General features: G+C 41.5%; 1 protein-coding gene across 3 annotated transcripts in view; it reads right to left on the bottom strand.

The window, feature by feature from the left end:
* Positions 1-1,858: 1,858 nt before the first annotated feature.
* The window catches only part of ltbp1 (latent transforming growth factor beta binding protein 1), a 76,079-nt gene continuing 55,185 nt past the window's right edge, over positions 1,859-22,752 (bottom strand). For all 3 annotated transcript variants that reach the window (XM_088304099.1, XM_088304100.1, XM_088304101.1), the window contains 16 exons: positions 22,292-22,417; positions 20,012-20,137; positions 18,442-18,561; positions 17,313-17,435; positions 16,450-16,575; positions 16,159-16,287; positions 14,090-14,218; positions 11,532-11,669; positions 11,110-11,271; positions 10,106-10,195; positions 9,812-9,940; positions 9,268-9,408; positions 8,991-9,167; positions 7,802-7,954; positions 2,485-2,634; positions 1,859-2,378 (listed from right to left, as the gene is read on the bottom strand). In XM_088304099.1, coding sequence (XP_088160225.1) covers positions 2,206-2,378; positions 2,485-2,634; positions 7,802-7,954; positions 8,991-9,167; positions 9,268-9,408; positions 9,812-9,940; positions 10,106-10,195; positions 11,110-11,271; positions 11,532-11,669; positions 14,090-14,218; positions 16,159-16,287; positions 16,450-16,575; positions 17,313-17,435; positions 18,442-18,561; positions 20,012-20,137; positions 22,292-22,417 — 2,192 coding nt within the window. In that variant the 3' untranslated portion in view covers positions 1,859-2,205. The remainder of the gene's footprint in view (positions 2,379-2,484; positions 2,635-7,801; positions 7,955-8,990; positions 9,168-9,267; positions 9,409-9,811; positions 9,941-10,105; positions 10,196-11,109; positions 11,272-11,531; positions 11,670-14,089; positions 14,219-16,158; positions 16,288-16,449; positions 16,576-17,312; positions 17,436-18,441; positions 18,562-20,011; positions 20,138-22,291; positions 22,418-22,752) is intronic.

Genomic DNA, 22,752 nt, shown 5'->3' with positions numbered 1-22,752 from the left:
AAAATATATTTTTCAATGAAATAATAAAACTAGACAATAATATTAATTTAACAAAGAAAAGAAATCACTTCAGTCTTTACTTTTCTTCCTCAAAATTGTTTTCTTCTCCATCATGTGTTCCTGGTTCTAACAATTAAGGAACTCAGTCAACTTGATACATTAACTCTTTCCTTGTAAGCTTTTTTTTTGGGGGGGGGGGGGGATCTTGAATCAACACCTGTTCTACACGTGCCTGCATGAGTTTCCTCCACGTACTCCGGTTTCCTCCCACGTTCCAAAAACATGAGCGCGGATGGTAGTTCGTCTATGTGTGCCCTGCAATTGGCTGAAGCGAAGACACGTGAACGGGATGTCGTTATCGCTTGCTTTTTCAACTGTTGCTTCACGCCATCTCATTTCAGTAGCAGATTGTTTTCCATGGCACTCACACTTGTAACTGAGCCCATCTGCCCACCAGTCCACACCCTTAGCTAATCGCCGCTCCACAAGTTCATACTACAAGATTGCTGATTTGCTTATTTGATGAAAAAAAAAATCTCAGGTCAGTCCCACAAGTGTTTTCCATTTCAGCCACCCAAATACACAGGCTTTCTATTGAGATGTTTGTCCAAAAAGACCAGCCTGCTTTGCTCACGGGTGGTGTTGTGAAGAGACTAGTTTTAATTAAGAAGGCAAGCAGAAATTTCTTCTAAGCAGATTTTCCCAGGTTGTCAAAGGTGAATATGGCCTTTGAACGCACACACTCACACACGTACGTCATTTTAGTTCGACCTTACTAAATGACAAACATTTTATACAATCGTGTTAATATTCTCCATATCGTCAGTATATGTCAAGTAATTTGCTTTTTCATCTTGGGAGTTTTCTACAAAGCAGAATATATGGGCTAAGGCTGTACATGAATGTGTATTTGTCCAATGTCCTCTCTGACATGAAAGCAAAACTTACGGCATTCTGAGGGCGTCAACAACATAGGAACATAAGAAACAGGCTAAGCACTCAAGTTGGGAAAAAAAAAAAGCTATTTTAGAGTTACCACTGCATCATATTAATGACAAAATAAATATACGTCTGCAAAGCCATGTCAAAATTGGTCATTTAATTGAAGCCAAATGATGACTTGACGTGTAAGTGCAAGACTGAAAAATAAGAGTTGCAGTCAAACAACCCCTTAAACACAAGATTAAAAAGAAATGTACCAATATACATTTAGTTCATAGCATGTACAATATTAAAACATATGTTGAACATGTAGGCACTTATCTACTACCACTTTTTGTTATGAGAGAAAACAGTCCCATGTCCCATTCTCATTGTGGCAAACATTCAAACTTTTATTAGCATAAATTGCTAAATTGATATTTTTGGGTCAAATAAATATTTGGATTCAGGGCTTTTTCGTTCAAAATGGAAAACCTTCCAACCATTGATAATGCTTGCTGTTGAAGTTTGGAAAGTCAAACGCTAGTCAAAACTATCAGTTGATGTTACCATATGTATGGTTGACGAGCGGTTGACAAATTGAACCCGTCTGCCTCATCAAGCCATGGTTGAAGTTTCTACGATTCTTGGCCCTGCATGGCCACTCCTTTGCTGAGTTTGCATGTTCTCTCTTCGCTTGTGTTTTTTCACTGGATGCTCCAGTTCCCTCCCACATTTCAAAGAACATGCCTAAATTGTCCACAGGTGTGCATTGTATGGTTAACGGAACTTTAATAATGGTGGCAGTGTGACCATTAAAAAAATGTAGGCTTAATCTTTTAGAGGTAACACTCTGTCATGGAATTTCAAGAAACTTTCTTTACACAAACAAGGCAATGGCATTGGGATATTTATAGTCATAATAATATCGCATCTATAAGATAACACATTTTAGTTTATTTAAAAATACCCACATTTAGTATTAAAAAAAGTCATATATATATATTTCAAATCAATTAAATAGAAGAAGTCAGTCATAACACTCACATTGAACAGACGGGGAATGTTGAAAGAGAATGACACTCATAAGTGTGCAACGTTCAGATACATTTCAAGTGTTTTGCAATTTGCTATAAACCAAACCAGGAAGATTTCACTAATGTTGTTGATCGAATTGCAGAATTGCATTTTTCTTAGCTGCTGTTCACAAAAAAAATGTTCTTTCAGAATGTTTGTGTGTTTGTGTTTCAGAGTCTCTTGTGGCCCAGTCCAGTCAATCCACATTCACTGCTTGTGTGCTGATGTTTGGCGTGCCACTGTCTCCACACAATAGTTCGGTTTTTCAGAGGGAGCGAAGCCTGGAAGGCATACACACTGATAGGAGCCCACTGTGTTTATGCATCTTGCATTTTTACACAGCGACATGCGATTGTTGAGTTCCGAACATTCATTTACATCTGGGGAAGAACAAAGAGAGGCACATCAGTAATAACATATATGAAGTCTCTTCACCGGAATGGCATTGCTCACTGTTCCTGTGTTGCGTATAGACCTCTGTCTTACCAATGCAGGCCATGCGAGGCGGGTCCAGCGTGTAACCATCAAAGCATTCACAGGTGTAACCTTCTTGGACTCGAACACATCGACCGTTTTCACAGCCACTCAATATGCCACACTCCTCTGCACGCAGGCCCTCAAATGCCTTGAATGGATCTGTCACATTAATACAATACAATTTTTATTGATGTAGCGCATTTCACAACAGCTGGAGCGACAACAAGGTTTGCATCTTATTTCAAACGAACAACATTAAGGCCTTTAATTTGGTCCTTGGTCTGGACCAAAGCAGAAAATATTCCTGTCTGAAATAACTCAGATTTGAAAACTCATGCATGTCTAACAAATCCATATTTGTGTTCATATGGTTTTACAGTGTATTTACCACCTAGAGTACAATGGCCAACCATAGATTCATTATTCGTGCCGCTTGTCCTCATATGGGTTACGGATGAGATGGAGAGAGGCCGATTTTTTCTGTATACAAAATTTAAAAAAAAATACCTAATATCCTTTTATTTTTTTATTCAAGTTTGAATAATATTAATAAAGTCAGAATTTTATGCTCGTGCATGTCATTCACAGCCGGTGGCGGGGATTTACACTGTTTATGTCGAGCTCGCAACATGGTGGCAAGAAAGAGGAGATTTTTAAAATGAAACAAGGAAGTTGTTTGTGTGGCAACACTTTGGACTTTGCAAGAAAGGTGGTCTTTTGACAAGACATTTGGGAGAGCCTTTGTAAATGCTCAGTGAACTATAACAGAAACACGACAATTTGTCCACTCATGCCGACCAGGGTTTAATAAGGCCAATTTAAAGACTGTACTCCCAGAGTTTCACCAGCATGTCAAGTGCCCAACGAGGGGAGACAACACTCTCGACCATGTGTACTCGAACATCAAGCACGCATACAGGGCCCTCCCACTCACCCCCCTCGGCCAGTCAGACCACCTGTCCTTGCAGCTCGCACCTGCGTACACCCCTCTCAGGCGCAGATTCAGGCCCACCACAAAGACTGTGAAAACCTGGCGTGATGACGCCATGAATGAATTACAGGACTGCTTTCAAGACACCAACTGGGACCTCTTTTATCATCAGGACCTTGATGTCTACACGCACTGTGTACTGGACTACATCAAGTTCTGCATGGAAACTGTGTCCCAACATAAGACTATACGGACCTTCCCAAATGCGAAGCCCTGGATGTCCAGCAGGGTCCGCTCTCTCCTCAAGGCCCGTGACGCTGCCTTCAGGTCAGGCGACAAAGCCCAGTACAGGGTGGCTCGTGCTGACCTGAGCAAAGGCATCAAGCTAGCCAAGGCAATCTACAAGGGGAGGCTGGAGGCCCACCTTGCCAGTAACAGACCACGGGAGGTGTGGCAGTGTCTACGGAGCATCACCAACTTCCGTGGCAGCACGACCTCTGTAGACCCGAGTGCATCGCTGGCAGAGGAGCTTAACTGCTTCTTCGCTCGCTTTGACTCGCCCCAACCGTCACACCCCTGCACCTCATGCTCCAACTCCCCCCCACTCACCATAGAGGAACACGATGTGAGGCGCGCGCTCCTGGCTGTTAACCCCAGGAAAGCTACTGGACCCGACGGAATACCGGGCAAGGTCCTCAGAGCATGTGCCCACCAACTGTCACATGTTTTCTGCAGGATCTTCAACCGCTCCCTGGCTCAAGCAGTCATCCCCTCCTGCTTGAAAACTTCCACCATTATTCCTGTCCCCAAAAAGTCACCCGCCGTCCACCTGAATGACTACCGTCCTGTTGCTCTCACGCCAGTCATCATGAAGTGCTTCGAGAGGCTGGTTCTCCAGCACATCAGGGACTGCCTTCCTCCCACTCTGGACCCCTACCAGTTTGCATACCGGACTAACAGATCCACTGAGGACGCCATCGACACTGCTCTGCATGTTGCGCTGGGCCACCTGGAACAACAGCAGAGCTATGCAAGGATGCTCTTGTAGACTACAGCTCGGCATTCAAGACGATCATCCCAGACATCCTCGTCGCCAAACTGGACATTCTCGGCCTCCCTGCCCTCACACGCATCTGGATTAAGGACTTTCTGACCAACAGACCCCAGACTGTGTTGCTCGGCCCCTACACGTCCTCCACCCGCACGCTGAGCACCGGGTCCCCTCAAGGATGCGTGCTGAGCCCTCTCCTATACGCCCTCTACACCTACGACTGCAGCCCAGCCCACGGCAACAACACCATCGTCAAGTTTGCCGACGACACGACAGTGGTCGGTCTGATCTCGGAAGGTGACGAGACAGCCTACAGAGAGGAGGTAAAGAGGCTGACGGCTTGGTGCGAGGACAACAGACTGCAACTCAACACTGCAAAAACAAAGGAGATCGTCGTCGACTTCAGGAGGAACAAGACGGTACCGTCCCCCCTCTGCATCGAAGGCGTGCGTGTGGAGAGGGTCCACACGTTCAAGTTCCTGGGAGTACAGATCTCTGATGACCTTTCTTGGACACACAACACCACAGCAGTGGTAAAGAAGGTCCACCAGCGTCTGCACTTCCTGAGAGTCTTCAGGAAATTCAACCTGGGCAGGAAGCTGCTGCTGGCCTTCTACCACTCGTCCATCGAGAGCCTGTTGACGTACTGTGTCTCCACCTGATACAGCGGCTGCACTGAGGCGGACAGAGTGAGGCTCCAGAGAACAGTCAAAACAGCGCAAAGGATTATTGGCTGCCCTCTCCCCTCACTGTCGGACATCTACACCGCCCGGTGCCTCAGCAGGGCTCTCAACATCGTCAAAGACAATACCCACCCAAACTCACACCTGTTCGACCTGATGCCCTCTGGCAGGCGCTACAGATGCATCAAATCGAGGACAAATAGACTGAGAAACAGTTTCTTCCGAGAGCCATCTCTATTCTGAACTCTCACACACACGAGACCACCCTTACCTTGCAGAACAGCATCGTGATGTGTTTTTATATACCCTTCAGTACTAAATTCCATTGCACTCTCTTATTTATTTATCTAATTTATATATTTGTCTGTATTATTGTTGTATTGCACTGGAGAGGGGAGCCCTCTAATCTCATTTCACTCTTGAGTACAATGACAATAAAGGGATTTCTAATTCTAATTCTAATAATGCTCATGCCACTGACTCGCCGTCGCGACAAGTGAAGCCATCAGCGACCTTCTTGCATCACCACTAGCAAAGCCCACCTAACACTAATCCCGTATTTTCACGACCATAGGGCACACCTAAAAATCCCAAATTTTCTCCCAAATGGAGAGGGGCCTGATTTGTCAATCAAGTTCCAAAAATCTGTACATGTTGTGTGACTTTCATGAGCGCTCCACTGACTTGACTGGGCGCATTACACAGTGTGTGAGCACCCACTGTTGGTGATGGTTTGAGACTTCAGGCAGTTCACAACAGACCAGAATGGGGGTGCAAGAGAAGATGGCTAAAAGGGCTGCTGTCCATGATGTAGTAGTCTGTTTATCATTGATGTTATTGCAAGCAGGACAAATCACAGGTCAGATTAAACTTTAAAAAAACAGAGCCTACCCCTCCCCCACAAAAAAAAACTGAGAAAAGAAAATACAATACAATACAACTGTATTTATATAGCGCATTTCATAACTGCTGAAACTGTAACAAAGCGCTTTCCATATGCCGTCATGTAAAAAACAATATAGGCTGCCCAAGGCAGAGCACATCTCTCTAAGCAGCCATCTGATTGGCTGAGGCTGACACGCTCCCAGAATGCATTGCCAACCATGACCGTACAAAGTTTCATGACTAATGAAAGGCCTACATCGGCATTTAGAAGATTTCCGTGATTGCTTGCACTGCTGTTCCCATCTCCACAGTAGATGGCAGCATATCTGCAGGGCCATGCTGTCTGATATTGATGAGAGGAAATCGCTGTGTGTAATGGAGAACGTGCCCAGCTGTTCATTTTGAAGGGGCAATAAAGATATTCTGTACGGAGTGACCTTTAATTACCGTAGGTCTATATACAGAAAACCCATTGTTACTGCATAAAAATATTAAATCAAAACTAACTTTGTTGCATCTAATTTGTTTTGTTAACAAAAAAAAAAAAAGATCTCTGTTGAATTATTAGGCCTTGTACCCCTAATAAACAGCCATTTGCATCAGGGCTGAATGATCATGTAAAATGATTTAAAACTGCATTCGCTACATTGCAATGACGATTTGAATTTCATTAATTATCCCTTCCTACATTAATTCACACCAATGAACTATTCGGAGTGTTCATTAAACCTAATCCAGCATATATGAAACTAACATTAACAAAGGTCAGGATCCTTTTGGAACAGCGAACTGAAACTTTACTCACACACAAGATGGCAGCAAAGAGCTGAATAGCAACTTTTGGTGACAGTGTGTGGCCCGTTGCAAAGCTGCCTGGTCAGTGTGTGCCTTTTACACATTCATCAACTGTTTAATGGAAAGACTCAGATGAAACTACTTTATAATACAGGCACACGTTGTGTGTAAGAAGAAGAGATACACAAGTCATGCTTTGTGTTATCACGTTAGTCATGCGCTATATGAATGAAGTTGTATTGTATTGTATTTTCAACAACAAGGTGGAGGCCTTACTCCCTCTTCTGTAGCACAAATGGAAGGTTCATTCAGGATAGGGGAGTAACAGAATACAAGAACTGAAGTTACGTAAATCAGGATACAAAAAAGTAACTGTAATCCAGTACAGTTGCAGAAAAAAAAATCAAATGTAGAGGTATTGTACATGTATTTAAGTGTGTAATTATTTGTGTAGGCGTGTGCGTGCGTGTGTGAGCTGGGGTTGGAGGATTCAAAGAAACTGCAAAGGTTGTTTTCATAACTGTCCTCTTTTACTACCATTTCACCCATTATAACAAATTGGTCCCGTGGAAAGGTTTGAAAAAATATTGTTATGAAACTAGAAAAGTAGTTAACACGTCTGGCTCACAATTCTGTATGCTTTGGATTTGGTTTCGGATGCTCCGGCTTCTTCTTGTATTTCAAAAGTATGTATATTAAACCCATAACACAGAAAAGACCAGCCTCAAGATTGATATTCAAATAATTTTGTCCTTTTTTCCTATCTTGGATTGGAGTAATCTAAAAGTAAATCAAACCAATCAAGTTACCTTTTTATGGTATTTGTATTACATTGCGAACAACATTTCTTATCACTGCACCTGAATACATGTTTCCAACAGACCGCAATGACATTGTCCCATATTGTTTTTATTTCACCAATCACCACGCTGAGTGGGTGTCTCTTCTTGTACAAGTCAAAATGAAAATGCTGGTACTTACATTCCTCACTGTCATAAAATGGCAAGACAGGATGCTCCTCAGGTGATGGTGAATAGTCTGGGCTCACTTCATATTCGTGGACTGGGCCGGCAACAAGGGCATCGCGGCCATAAGGATGCCGCCCGGCAAGGTTACACATGGAGGCATATTCACCTAAGACAGCAAACAGAAAGCCGAAAAAGAAAAGTTGTTACCAAGACAACCAATACGGAGTGTTAACTATCACCGGTGCCATCCAAACTGAGCAGAGGACTTAAAAACACCTAGATAAAAACAAGGTGAAATGAGTTGAAAACAGAGCAACATCCAGAGCCAAGTTATTAAAACTTGCAGCTGACCCCTTCTCTCCATGCTAAGTCTGGAAAAGAAAAAACACAGCTGGCCTGTTGGACAGCTACTCTCATTCATGGGTAAGTATGAGACAGACCGTGGTTGGCAATCAAAATTAGGGAAAAAAATAAATAAACAAAATAAAACTATTTTGCTCTGTATGTGTTACTAAAAAAAATGTGATAGCGGGTCAGGCCAGACAATGCCACAGTAAAGAAGCCACAAGTTTATTTCAAGTGAAAACTCTGCCCCGACATTTAAACAACTACTTTCCTTTCTGTCTGTGATGACGGATAAGAGGGCCACTTGGTGAATTGGAAAGCAGTGAAAACTCAAAATAACCAAGGGAATTTTGAAGTTCCAGCTTGATAAACAATCAAGTTGCATGTACCAGTCAAAGTGTTGGATAATGTTTCAGGGGCACAGCCAGAAAGTGAATGAGAAGTGGCCATGCGTGCAGCCGTCATTCTTTATCACGCCATCCATTGTCGGGATTTCATGAAATAAAATTGACACAAATGCAGATCACAATCAAGCAGGAGCAACTAAGTAAAAAGCAACATTTAACTTTATTTGCACAGGCTTTGCTTTTGTCTGCTTCAATCTCTTGTATTGATTTGCTAGCTAATAGCCAATCAGAGTGATCAATTGGCACAGAATCAGAATGCGCTTTATTTTCTTTGTACTCAGAAATGCAAGGACAGAAGCGCTGTAAAAGAATGAGGACAGACGGGGACGGAGGATGATTATTTTTATGAATACGGATGGAGAGACGATGACAGAAGGGTGCCCAGGTCGCGGACGGAGGACGGACTGGCAAAATAGGATAAAGTGCTCTTCTTTGTTTATTATACTGTACCTGTATTTTTGGGTGGGCATAAGGCACAGTCCATTCCCCATGCCTCTCCAAAGAGACAGCAGCACTCTGTGAATGTTGTCTTCCTGTCGTGACCCAGCGGTAGAGTACATGTCATGGATTCCGTCACCTTCTGCCAGCAGATACCCTGGAAGTCGATCTGCCCCACCTCATGTTGGTCTGGGGGCAGACACACACACACACACACGCACACCCCGGAACACGTTTTACACAAACACACATACTCATAATTGATTATTAGAAAAAAGAAATGTCTTACCAGCCACGTCAGGAACAAAGATGCAGCTGTTACTGTTGGGATCCAACACCATAGGATGATTACAGAAACAAATGTATGAGCCTTCGGTGTTCAAACACTGTGCTCCAACACACACCGTCTCATCAAGGCACTCATTTATGTCTACCAGAAAAGAATCAGAGACAAAACAAAACATGGATTATTTTGTGATGCACATATCTACAACGGAATGAAGTGTGAAACACAGTTTTATTTCTGCTGTTAATAATCTATCCATCCGTTTTCTACGGCTTATCCATTGAGCTCAAGTTCATTCAGCTGATTTTGAGTGAGAGGTGAGGCAAAAGATTATTGACACTCACACAGGCATTTTCGATTCTTCAGTTAACCAAACGTGCTTATTTTTGAAACGTGAGGAAAAGCCCACGCAAATATGAGAACAAAGTTAAGACAGAAAGGTCAGAGCCGATATTTGAACTCAGAACTTCAACACAGATATTAAATTATTTTGCTGAAAATACAGTGTATTGTATCAAAACAGTGGCGCACACACGCACGCACACACCTATACACTCCAGTTTAGCAGCGTCGTAGTCCTGCCCTGTCTTGCAGTAACACTCATAGCTGCCCACAGTGTCCTGACAGAAGCCTCCTTTACATACCTCCTGGCCAAACAGTGTGCACTCATCTGCATCTGGAAAAAGAAAGTCCATTATGACAATATGCGTTTGGAAAAATATTCAGCACAGAGCTACGTACACCGTACAAGGTCAAACAATTGTCACGATAACACTGAAATTCATTTTTCATGTGGTGTTTTGATAAAATGTCATCGTCAAAATTTGTTTTCTTAACTTACTTTTGTAGCTCTCAGCTGTCGGGACTTCAAAAAGCAAATCACCACTTGGTATAAATCCTTTTCCTGATGGGCACATCTGGTTGAACTGGTCTGAAATGAGGCAGAGATTTGGATATTAATGTAGCAAAAAACGTGATCAACTCATAAAAATCCGGTGCTAAATATAATATATAAATAATTGGAATGATTTGTGGCATTTTTTTAAATCATAACAGAGAGACAAACACAACTGAATATTAAAGTGTGCTTTCAAAACATCACTCGATATTAATGCTAATGTACGCAAAACACCAGCAAACCAACTGTTTTTCCACTGTAACCCAAGTGCTGACCACTAGCTTGTTGCTCTTTGAATGGACTTCTTGCACCAGCATATGATACAATAAAATGCAATTGAGCAATCCTGCATTCTCTTGCTACTTATCAACTTATCAAGCATCCATGTCGCCCATATCATGGAAGGCAACCGCTGTCAAAAATGGGATAGAAGGTTAGTATAATAATATCAACAACAATAAGACAAATTAACTTTGATTGAAGGAATTATTTTGTAACCTCCAATATATATATATATATTTCTTATTTCCATAACACTGTCCTATCGAGCAGAATAATGCTATAACAACATAGCAGTCTTTGTGGGTGTAGCCCATCGTTGGCTTCATGTTTTTTTCTCCAGGCCCCAAATTTGTTGAGTCAGAATCAACCACCAAGTAGTGCCAATTTACGTCAGCTGCTTCAAGATGTAATTCAGCAACAATCAATTCCACACAATCAACATAATTTAATCATTTAAGAGATCGTCACGTTCATCTATCATCCTAAAGTCGAACAAGGGGCCCTTTAAAACTGATAATGATGAGACAACTTAATAATAATGCTTCAATGTGCATCTGATACAATCCTTGCAGATTTGACAAATTTCATTTAGTTTATCATATAATTTTCATGCTATTACGCACCTGGTATATTATATATTATCATTTCCAATCCCGAATACTCACCTGTGCCATTGACAGGACAGGGATAAACCTCACAGTTGTCACCCCAGCCGGCTCCAAGCGTGCAGCAGCACTCTTGCAGGGTGACGTGGCTGGTAAGCACACTCTCACACAAGTTCTCATCGTTCAGACTGAAGTAACACTCTTTACCCTCTATTGATGACACTGAAAGGTACAGACATGGCAGAAGAGTAGATTTGTACCGCAAAGTCAGTGTCTTTATACTTGAATAATTCAAATTGCTCATACGGCAGGTGTGAATGTAAATGGTTGTGTTTCTCGGACTCCTGCCTAAGTCATCCACCTGATGTCGCCTTTGATTAGAAAAGATGCTCCTTCATGTTCCAAGTTCAATTGGACGAAAACATTTCCAAACTGTCCAGTACTTGTGGACGTACATTATTGACAAGAACAAAATCAGTCACCTGTGGGAACGGGCTCACATCTGGCGACCATGACATTATATTCTTGGTCACTGGGACACATGCAGAGGAAGGAACCATCAATGTTCACACATTGAGCTTCTCCGCAGACACTATTCAGCAGCTCACACTCATTAACATCTGCAGAGGGGGAAGAAGTAAAATAAATAAATAAATAAAATGTGAATAAATAGTCTGTTGTCTTCATCTTTGGAACTCAACTGCAACTAGAAATAAATGTAGGGTACTGTGTGCAACACGCAAGAGTAATAATGAAGATTATATTTTGGTTTTGGGATTTAGAGAATTTTCCAAAAGTGGGTGGACTTCAAGAAAACTACAACAGGTGGATGGGTTACACAGATGCGACCTATTAGCAAATACATTTGTTCATCTTCAAGGGCAAATGACTTTTTTTTACCATTTTGGACTCCATGCATGACACCACATAAAGAACCACAAGGAGACGTACACGCAAGGGGAGATATAAGAGAGCAAAGTTGTCACACGTTCATCAAAACATAACCTTGGCGATAAATAGCCTGACCAAACTGGCATAGTGTTGATGAGTACACAGTTGATAAATCAAGCCTCCCATATTAGTATATAAGATACACTGCCTTGCATAAATTTTCTTTACTTTCACTTAAATCCAAATTGGATTCAGAGTTCCACCCTCAAAATGATTTACACAACACCCCACAATGAAAAAGTGAAAAACTGTTTGTTAGACATAAATATTTTATGCCCATAAATATTTGCACCCTTTAATCAACACTTGTACGTTAAAGCCACCTTACAAACTGTGTCCAATCCGATGAATTTAGCTGGCGCATTCCAATCCAGTTGTATAAACATGTCCAGGTTGATAAGTGGAAACAGGATGCACTCATGTTATTTGGGCTATTTTTAATGCATATGCAAACACCTCAAGAATTTGGATTAATCCCACAGTGGCAGTGTGTAAAAAGAAACCGGTGACAATTAGCATGTAATTAATCATCATCAACATCTAGGTTGCTATGCAATAGCCATGGCGTGACCACGAGATATTCATCTTTTGTCCCTTTAAAACACTTTTGAGTCTGCTTACTATTTTTGTTATCTCTGGTTTTCTGTGTACATAACAAATGGACATCTGTGTGCGGCCTGTCATCTTTTCCAGTAAATAAACCTTTAAATGCAGAGCGTGTCACTAAGGTAGCCGACCGTGATTTAGAGCGCCACAGTTAATCTCCCTATGTTTCCTTGACAGATTCATCCTCATGACAGAGCAGAGCATGGGACCTCTAATTAAATTGCATGTTTAAATTGAATGTAGGATATTTGAGAAGAAAATCTTGATGGAGATTTTACAGGGCGCAAAGGAGTAAACCACAAGACGACCATGAGAGCCTGAAGTAAGATTCAGTGGACAACGGTTGGGGGGGGGGAATAATAAAAACCAGAAGTGTCAAGGGCAACAGAGATAGACAGAAAGGAAGGAAGGCAGCGAGACGAGAAGCATTCTAAATGGTTAGCGGTACACCACCACTGCACGATTGTGTGCTTGTTCGTAAGTGAGTCCATCTGTTCTAGCCGCAGTGCAGTGAAGGCTTGGCAGGGAATAAGGCAGCTGGCTGGACCGAATTTAGGCGCAACCTCGCCGGACTGCCAGATGACAGATGGGAAGTTTGTGTGTTTAAAAGACACACTGCATGGAAGTAGAGCATTGTGGTGATTACGGTGAAGTAAATTGCCACTGGGATAGCAGTAAGCGGGAAGGTTTGTCGTGCCGAGGAGTAAATCAGAGCAGCATGTTTCCAATTAGCTTGAGGAAAGCTGCAGCATCCATAACCTCGTAGTCAAATGTACAATTTGTAAGCAGTCTGAATAAGAAGCACTGGATGTTCTGTGCTCTAAATCAATAGAAGGACTCACAGACAAACGTTTCCGGATGTCTCAGGAATGGTGACCTCAACCCACATCCAACTAAGTTCTACGACAGGTAGGCTTTTTTTTTTTAGTTCTATTACAGGTAGGGTTTTTATTTGTTTTTTTTAACTGATCGAGTAGTCACCAATCAAATGTTTTCGGCTTGAGGAGGAGGCAAGAGTCGCTTGAAGCAACACATTGTGTTGTGTGTGCTTGGTGCAATAAGTCTGTCGTCGCAATCGGCTTACTCTTTGACATTACTAATGCACTGATGTGGAAGCCTGACACAGCACCCATTTGAACACAAATGATGCTTCAGTAAGCGGAAGAAACTTATGTTCACCAGATAATCAGGCTCAGTGACCTGGAGATTTTCTAAAAGAATGAAATCATTCCCTGCTTTATCGCACGTCTGATTTTGGCTACTTGTGGACTTCAAACGAGAAGAAAAATCATCATAGCTCTATTTTTGTGATTTCTTATGAGTCGAATTGTATTGTATGGTGAGACCAAAATTACCGTACTAATCATGTTTGTGTGCATAATTTAGAAAGGTCAACCTTTGGGGCATTCAAAGATTTTGTTATGATGTAAGATACAATTGAAGTAGGCTACTTTCTACATATCATCAAAGATGGGACACTTACCTGTACAGCTTTGGCCATCCTGACTTTCCTGGTAGCCTTGGTCGCAGAGGCATCTGAATGAACCCAATCTATTCTCACAGAAACCATGAGGACTACACAAAGTCTCATTGAGTCCACATTCATCAATATCTGTTGAGCAAAAGACAACTTATCTTACTACACTGACTTATTTTTGCATTTTAGTAGAAATACTACATTGTACAAACTGCCAACACATACATCACGGGTCTTCAAATGTGTTCCTCGAGGGCCGGTGTCCTGCCTGTTTTCCATCTCACCCTGCAGCAACACACCTGATTCAAATGATCAGGATCGTTACCTAGCTTCTGCAGACCTTACTGATTAATTGATCATTTGAGCACACCTGTTGCAGCAGGGTGAGATGGAAAACAGGCAGGACACCGGTCATCGAGGAACACGATTGAGGCCCCCGACATACATGGTCAGCAATAACAAAAAAAACATCCACATACATACATATATATATATATATATATATATATATATATATATATACAAAACGCGAGAAAGACAGAAAAGAGAGAGAGAGAGAAGAGAGAGAGAGACTGTCGGGAGTGCCATGAGGCTCAAGTAAAGTAAAGTTTGTGATTGATTTCCTTGGCTTCAAAGTATAAAAGGAGACATTGCAGGCATTAAAGTGCAAGTTTGAGTAATAAATCTATTTTCAAAATATTCACGTTAGTTTTTGGGGTTTTTTAACGCAAACATCATAGTTAGACCCATAGCAACGCCCTAACAACGAAAATGCTTTTGTTCGGCAATCGCTGGTATTCTTCGAGAGTTACGTAAGACACAGAACCACGAGCTGCCAGTCGCCATTGGAATACATTGTTTATCGCCTGAAGAGCTGCTCAATTGACATTGTGTTTTTCAGCAAAATGCATCGGCGCTGTGTGGGGATGGATTGTTCGCATTCTGGGAAGCATCTTTTGGAGTGGCCGAAGCCAAAAAATAGGGCTCGTAAATGGATCAATTTCATTCTGGCAAATAGAGGGAATTTCAAGCCTGTGTCGACGAGTGTTCTTTGCCACAAACACTTCTGGTCGAGAGCAGAACTGCCAGCGAGGTAAGAGTTTTTTGCTCGCCACCAGAAAAATGTTTTTTTGACTGAAAAACAGAAAACTTGAAACCTATTGAAAAAGAAGACAAGATGAACGCAATAATGCTGTGTAGCATACTATTTTTCTCGATCAGTCTAATCTCCATTTCATGTCCGGTCGTTCAGGCACAATAATTTTGTTCTCCTGAGCATCTTGCTCATACATGTATGGTCCAACGAACATAATTCCAACAAGCTCCTCTTCCTCCAACTTTTCAAATACCTGGATCCCCTCAGATACAATTAATATTTCGCCTTCCGAGTCAATTTCTGACTGGCCTAATACACTTTGTATGTGAGCTCTGCCATAAATCCCTTCGGATGACGTTACATTTCCGTGTTTGTCGCTTGGCAGAATCTAACTTCGGAAAAATTGTTATTTTGTGAAATATACCAAATCCATTTTTTTCATGCTTTATTCTTTTTATTGTGCATAATTACTTTACTTGTCACACAAGAAGATTTGATTTGTGATTTTCTGAACTTACCTCACACTATTTCTTTAAGCAAACTGAAAGCAAATTAATAAGCGCAACGGATGAGCACAGACTCTGGCTTCCATGCTGTGGTTTTGACTGGCTTTTTAACAACTATGAATAGGAATGAACAGTTCAATTAAATAAATCTCCTAATCTTTAAAAGATGTGGAATTATTTCAGTGCGCCTTGTTGAAATGCTGACTCGAGAAAAGTTAGACATTTTCTTCATGTGAAAGAGCAAAATAATAACATTCCCTTTATTAGTCCCACAATGGGGAAATTCGAGATTCGAACCCAGGCCTCCTGGGGAGACTGGGTCCTGAACGCGGCGCCTTAGACCACTCGGCCATCCTGGAATGTCCCAAAGTAACATCAATTATAATCAGCCAATTGATAAGTGTGATAAACAGCTTTACTGCTTGGTGAAACCGTTGTTCCATCTGTACTCTGTCTGTGTTTTTACATCTTACCATCACAGGAGGGTGTATCAAGACTAGCAGTGAATCCACTCCCACACACACACAGATAGGATCCCTCTGTGTTGAGACATTCACCATGGGGCGAGCAGAGTTCTGGTTCATCGACACACTCATCAACATCTGCAAGCAAAGAAACAGGACTCCTATTGAGAGGGTGTGTGTGTGTACATGTGTTAGTGCTTCATAGACGTCACAAAGTGTCCACACCTGCTAACAGCACACTGGCATGCTTCAGTGACCCTTGACTAAAGACACAGTGAGAGATTCCTTCACATTGCTAACCTCTGCAGCTGGTGCCGTCGATCTGTCGGTACCCTCGGGGACAGGTACATGTGTAGGAGCCCATGTTGTTAACACATTCCCCGATGGACTTGCAAGGATCGTCTTCTTCTAAACACTCATCCACATCTGCAACAAGCACAAATCAGCGTTTCACTTTTTGAGCAGTTTAAAAATATATTTCTGTGATACATACTCATCTTCACACTGAAAATGCAAATAACCTGATTGAATATACAGATCGGCTATCATATACAAATGAAAAACTTATTGTATTTTATATTCTTTGACTTGTGAGCCAAAATTAGAGAGGCATACGCTTGATAGTGGGAGTGACTTTAACGCTTCTAATTTCACAACAAGCAGCACGAAACAATTCATCAAAAAATGACGCTTGAGGCAATACCCCATTAAAGTTAATGGCCAAACTTAACATAAAACAAAGCGGATAACGGGAATTTGGAAAGATTATTTGTCATATGAGCGTTTTGAGTTTGCAGACTATAAACAAATTGGGCAGATTCAGGTGGTACAAGCAGACCTCCATTTTCAGTTTGTGATGTTTTAAGGTTGCAAATGGCATGCAAATGAGCTTGTTCACCCAGTGGCATAAAAATATGTGGTACTCAGTTACCGTTACCAGTACATGCTGTTTTTCGTTAGATTATTTTAGAATGACTGAAATTATGACTTTACCTCTCTGTATTGTTAGCGTGGGTTAGTCACAGATTACAGAGTGTTGCTACTTGGAAAGCACAATTGAAACAAGTTTCCGTAGTAAACTGAGGATCCTCTTCAAACAATATTTTGATCTTGATATTATTTGCATGAGCTGGACTATATAATGTACTACATATGTACTGTACCATCACACTGGTCGCCAGAGAGAGACACGCTGAAGCCAGGCCCACACTGACAGATAAAGGAACCGTCAGTGTTCATGCAATGGCCTCTGGTACAGACACGTTGATCCTGGCACTCATCCACATCTGAAAATGACACAGATATATCAAAAGGATGAAAATCAATCATTCATATAGAACACGTACATTTTAGTTTTTCAGGTTTATTTCCCATAACATAGCCATGAAATAACTCATTGTGAAAAGTAACATCACCCATCTATCTATTTCTTGTAGCGCTTGCCCTCACACGAGCAGGAGGGGGAAGTTGGGGTAGACCCTGGACTGTTTGCCAGTCAGTTGAAGGGACAAACACCATTGTGAGTCAGACTCACACCCATGTGTGAAAAGTGGGAGTCTTCTAAAACTTGTTCATGTTTTTGAAATGTGGGAGGAAGTTGGAAAAAACCCACGCGAGATTCGAACCGATGCTGTCTTCAGCTATACATACCACTAGCACACCGTGCTGCCGATTGGCCAAGAGCAGTCAATGAATGAAATGAATAACTGTAAACGCTGCAGATGAATTTTTTTTTTTTGCTGTTGAGAAATTACAAGTTTCATCTCAGGTTAGCAGCCATGCCAGCATCAACTACATAATTAAATAGATTCATCTTTGGTGAGGACAAATAGGCTCCGCAGGAATGCAATTAAAAATGTTATCATCACCCTTACTGGTGTTGTTACTTTTAGCATGACTCCTGCACACACAATTACGTTCATTTGGCAGGGACATGCAAACATCTGTGAGCTGCATCGTTCGGTTCTATAAATGACACTGTAGCATGGTATATTTCTTCCCTGTCACCACCTCCTCACAGTGGTTTGGCTTTCCTTGCACTATAGAGAAGCCACAACCTCACATCAGACTCTTTGTCACGGAAGCTCAAGTGGCGACAAAAGAAAAAACTCAAAATGAATGGGATTGTCTTTCAGGTGTTTGGAAGAAGATACATATGAAGCACTGAACATACAGTTGTACTCGTACGTTTACATACCCTTAGGGTAAGCAAATTTAGGAGAACTGTAACTAGTAGACAAATGCATGCAGTCACTCACTCTCTCACAAATATTAGAGCAGTATTGGACCTACCTACACATTGACCTCCCTGTGCCAAGAAGCCAGGAGGGCAAGAGCCGCAGTCGTATCCCCCAGGAATGTTAATGCAAATGCCAGATGGACACACTGTCCTGTTTGCACATTCATTGATATCTGTAAAAAGCAAATGCAATATATAACGACGAGAACGACGGCTATACATCATGTACAGGATTACCTTGAGGTTATGGAGCTAATATTAAAACTTGGTTTATGCTTGACCGTCTGTGAGACGTGCGGAATCAGGGAAACAATTTTTGCAGCATTTCTACTATGCGTGGCATGATCAAACACTTCACCACAATAGATTCGAAATGTTTTTATTTGAACTTTTAATGCAATAAAATTTATGGACAACAGCTTTGGGTTAACCAATCTATAGTCCATATATTCAACAAAATAAATAAAAATAAGAATCAAACACTTGTTTACAACAGCTTTTGTCCAACCGTTAAGTTTTTCTTAGCTTTTCGTAGGTGCGCAGTACGGAAAATTTCTACAATGTGGATGCCGCGCGGACGGGCATGGTTGATGAAATTACGTAATGTCCCCACATAGCGCCTTGCATATGGAACAAGCATAAATCAACCTGAACTCTCTTTTCTTAACAACCGGTTTAGTGCCACGTGTAATACCAACAACTTCTTGCGAAAAAACAACAAAAAACAAAACAACACTTCCAAAATGTTAGGCTTTCATTATTTGGGTGGAAATAACAGACAATGTGGTAGACTGACTGGCATGTCAAAGAAAACCAAAAGAGTAAAGCACCATCTTGACAACCAATAAAGCAAAGCTCATATTAAACTGCATGAAAAAAATCCGTTATTCTCCCCAGATCCCGCCCAACCCCCCAAGTGTTTTAGTGTCTTATAAATCAATGGATGGCTTGCATCTGTTTAGACCATCAACTGTATCAACTAAAACATACTCTCAAAGAGTTATAATAGTATCCTTTTTCTCACCACTACGGAAGAGGTGAGGTTTTGTTGAGTTTTGGGGTGATGACCATCAGCTAGTTTGCTCTTACAGCTCTAATTCAGTTTCCTCTTTGTGGTTGGGAAATTCTGTGTTGAATTGGCAAGAAACCACATAATAACTGACTACCTCATATTTATATCAGAGGAAGAGCAAGGAAGCAGGCAGCAGGGAGGTGCAGATTTTAGTAACAGTGTGGTCAACGTGGGTCCATCCAAATTTCCAACTACTTTTAACTACTCTTGATATTTACTTGAGAGTCTGTGAAACTTCTGTGCGACCCAGTGCTTAATCGGATGGAAGGCTTTACTGAGTCACACAACACTTATTTTATTTTATTTTTTTTTACTTATCAACTGGCTGCGTGTACCGTCTTTCAGACAAGGAGGCCTTCCTAATTTTGGCTTATTTGAAATTTTTAGCCTTTCCAAATGCCTGAATACTCAAACACAGATTTTGGCAAAATGAAAGAGTTTGCACTAGCCGCACAACTTTGGTGAATTCATTCTGGGAAAACACCCCTTCCCTTAAAATTGAAATGGTCACGTTGATGGCCAGACGTACGTCTCGTACGGCGCATACTAACCCACACAGGAGGTTCCCTCTTCATCAACAAGAAATCCTTGCGGACACACACACAGGAAACTACCCTCGGTGTTTTGGCACTGACCACCAGAGCACAAAGTTGGAGTCTCCAAACATTCATCTAAATCTGAACAAACAAAAGAGCACAGAATCTGTTTAGAAATACAATGGGATCATGTGAAAAAATAAGCCAAAAAAGAGTGTTGATTCTAAAAAGACAAAAAAAGTCATTACTGTGAGTTCATTAATTGCAATGAATTACATTTTAACTCAATAGACAGAATGGAGAAAAAGAAATGTTTTACAAGTTAAATTGTCGGTCGATCGTATGGCATTAACTCAATCACTGCCAGCCCTTTTTTTTTTTTGCACTGGGCTCCATGGCGGGGTGGCCTAGGGGGTCCCCAGCGCTGGAGAATGACCCACAGAACACCGGCGCAAGGCTGGGGGGGCCCTCAAATGTCGTGTGTCATGGCTGCCAGTTGGGTGTGGTGGTGGGGGCTGAGGCGACTGGCTGGGAGTATAGCACAGTATTTCCCCGAGGTGGGCAATGGCATTCGTGAGTGTTTTTGTCCTTTTGTGAGTTCTCGTTAGTATTTTTGGCCCACCGAGTGGGTCCTAGTCTTCTATACCACATCACACATGGGTGACATATGGTTTGTGATATACCTATGAGCAAAATTTAGGGTTAGGGTTCGGCATGAGAGGAGCCGCTTCTGTGGAGCAAATTGACTGTCTTTACACCCTTAACACCACAAAACGCCCGTTTTGAACTGCACGCTCATCAACAAAAGTAAGAAAACGAACATTTTCATGCTAGGCTGTGTGTCAGACTGGCGCTGGGAACGAATGTAAATGTAAAATATTAAAAAATGCAACATAACAAGGATAATGATAACTTGTCCCCAATTGTACAAACTTTATGTATTTAACATACATAAAAATACATCCAAGTGTTCCATTTTTTGACATTGTATGAACAATTGGCGAATAAGGGCAAGCAATGAAGTAAGTTGAATACATGTGATGACTGTGGTGACGTAGTGGTTTTATCAGCCGCTGTAACAGAAGGTCAAAGGTAGTGGCTTTGGAGCTGAGTGCCAGGCAAGTTAAATTACACATGGTCATAATTAATAATCAAGGTTCTATTTAGTTCAGATGTACCCGGCTGCTCAGGGGAGATTGACTGGAGTGTGAGAAAGTGCAACAAAACAATGTATGGTAACCTGACAGAAAGATCTGAAAAGCTGAATTTTGTATATTTAGGCTGCTTGAAACTGCACGGGAAAAAAAATGCTGTTAAAACTTCTTCAGGTGTTATTGCTGAGCTAAATATTAGGCACAGGACGCGACAACCCCTGTGTTGTTGCTGGATTCAGCTCAGCAATCGCATTCACTGTGTCTCTCAATGTCTCTTGATTAGTTATCATGAAATGTCTGTAATTTCACCCACCTGGCAAAAACACCCATGCCACTACAATGTCTAATTTGTCTTTTGATTCATTCAAATACCTCCTATGGTCCAGATTGTAGACTCTAGCGTGCCATATGTGTGATAAACGTTTCAGCTCAAGGCTGTCAGGAGTGGATGCGAGTTCTGTCTACTACTCCAGGGCTGAAGGCAATGATAACTAGACATTTTTCCCTCTGCCCATTTGTTAACAAATCACACACAAAAATAGGCCCTAATAATCAAGTTCTTCAAAGCAACTTCATACTGTATAAAGATGCTGTATTTTTGGTGTGACATGACAGCCTCTGGCAGGCGCTACAGGTGTCATGGGTAACCGCAATCTATCCTCGCTGACTTTGGTTGAGAGCAGTGACACACCCTGGATTAGTCGCCAGGCAATTGCATGGCACAAATAGACAAGCTAACATCCACACCAACGAGATGACCCCGTTTACCCAAAATATACTGAGCAAACACATGGAAATATGCAAATTCCACACAGAGATCTTAACCCAGACCTCCTGACTGTGAGGCAGACGTGCTCATCACATCAGTAATGTCTCACTAATATAAGTTTGAATTAGTCATGTCATCTGAATACATTAGTAAACATTCAATCCTACTTTGGAGTTAAAAAAAATCAAAAGGTAATGTGTTTTTTGGTAGCATAAAATGTATACACTTTGGTAATTAGAATTAGATCAATGTAATGTATACAATTTATAAAGAATGAAGCAAAAAAATGATGGGAAATATAATTCTGCCCTTATAAAAGGGTATTATATAAAATGAACTTTAAACTTCTTGACCTTAGCATTTTACACTCACCTACACAGGAGGTCAGTGCATCATTCAAGCGGTATCCCTCATCACAATGGCAGGTGTAGCCTTCAGCTGTGTTGTAACAAAGCCCCTGACCACAAATATAAGGGTTGATCTGGCACTCATCCACCTCTGTTTCAGAAGAAAAGGAAAATGATTACAGCCAAGCAATGCATCATGTCATAAGCTTAGTGATAATCATACGTCACCGTATCTACAGTTAAGAGAAAAGTAACATTTATTTCAGCTATATTGCATTGTAGAACAGTATATTTTCCCAAACTAAAATGTGCCACGGAGTCAATGGCATATAGGTGTTTGGAAAAGCAGCTTGCAGGTGCAGATTGCTGATTTATTATGCAAAAGTTCCATTGAATTTTTGCTATAAGTAACTCTTATGTAGACTTTTTACGACTGCTGTGTGCCTCAAAATCATGGCTGTTAACAGAGTCGTCAACTGCGGGCAT

Source organism: Idiotropiscis lumnitzeri, chromosome 9 (genome assembly GCF_059441095.1).
Source record: "Idiotropiscis lumnitzeri isolate Australia: NSW breed Sydney's pygmy pipehorse chromosome 9, RoL_Ilum_1.0, whole genome shotgun sequence".
In the NCBI taxonomy this organism is placed as follows: domain Eukaryota; kingdom Metazoa; phylum Chordata; class Actinopteri; order Syngnathiformes; family Syngnathidae; genus Idiotropiscis; species Idiotropiscis lumnitzeri.
Note: the sequence above shows the minus strand (reverse complement) of the source record. Positions and strands in the feature narration are given on the sequence as shown.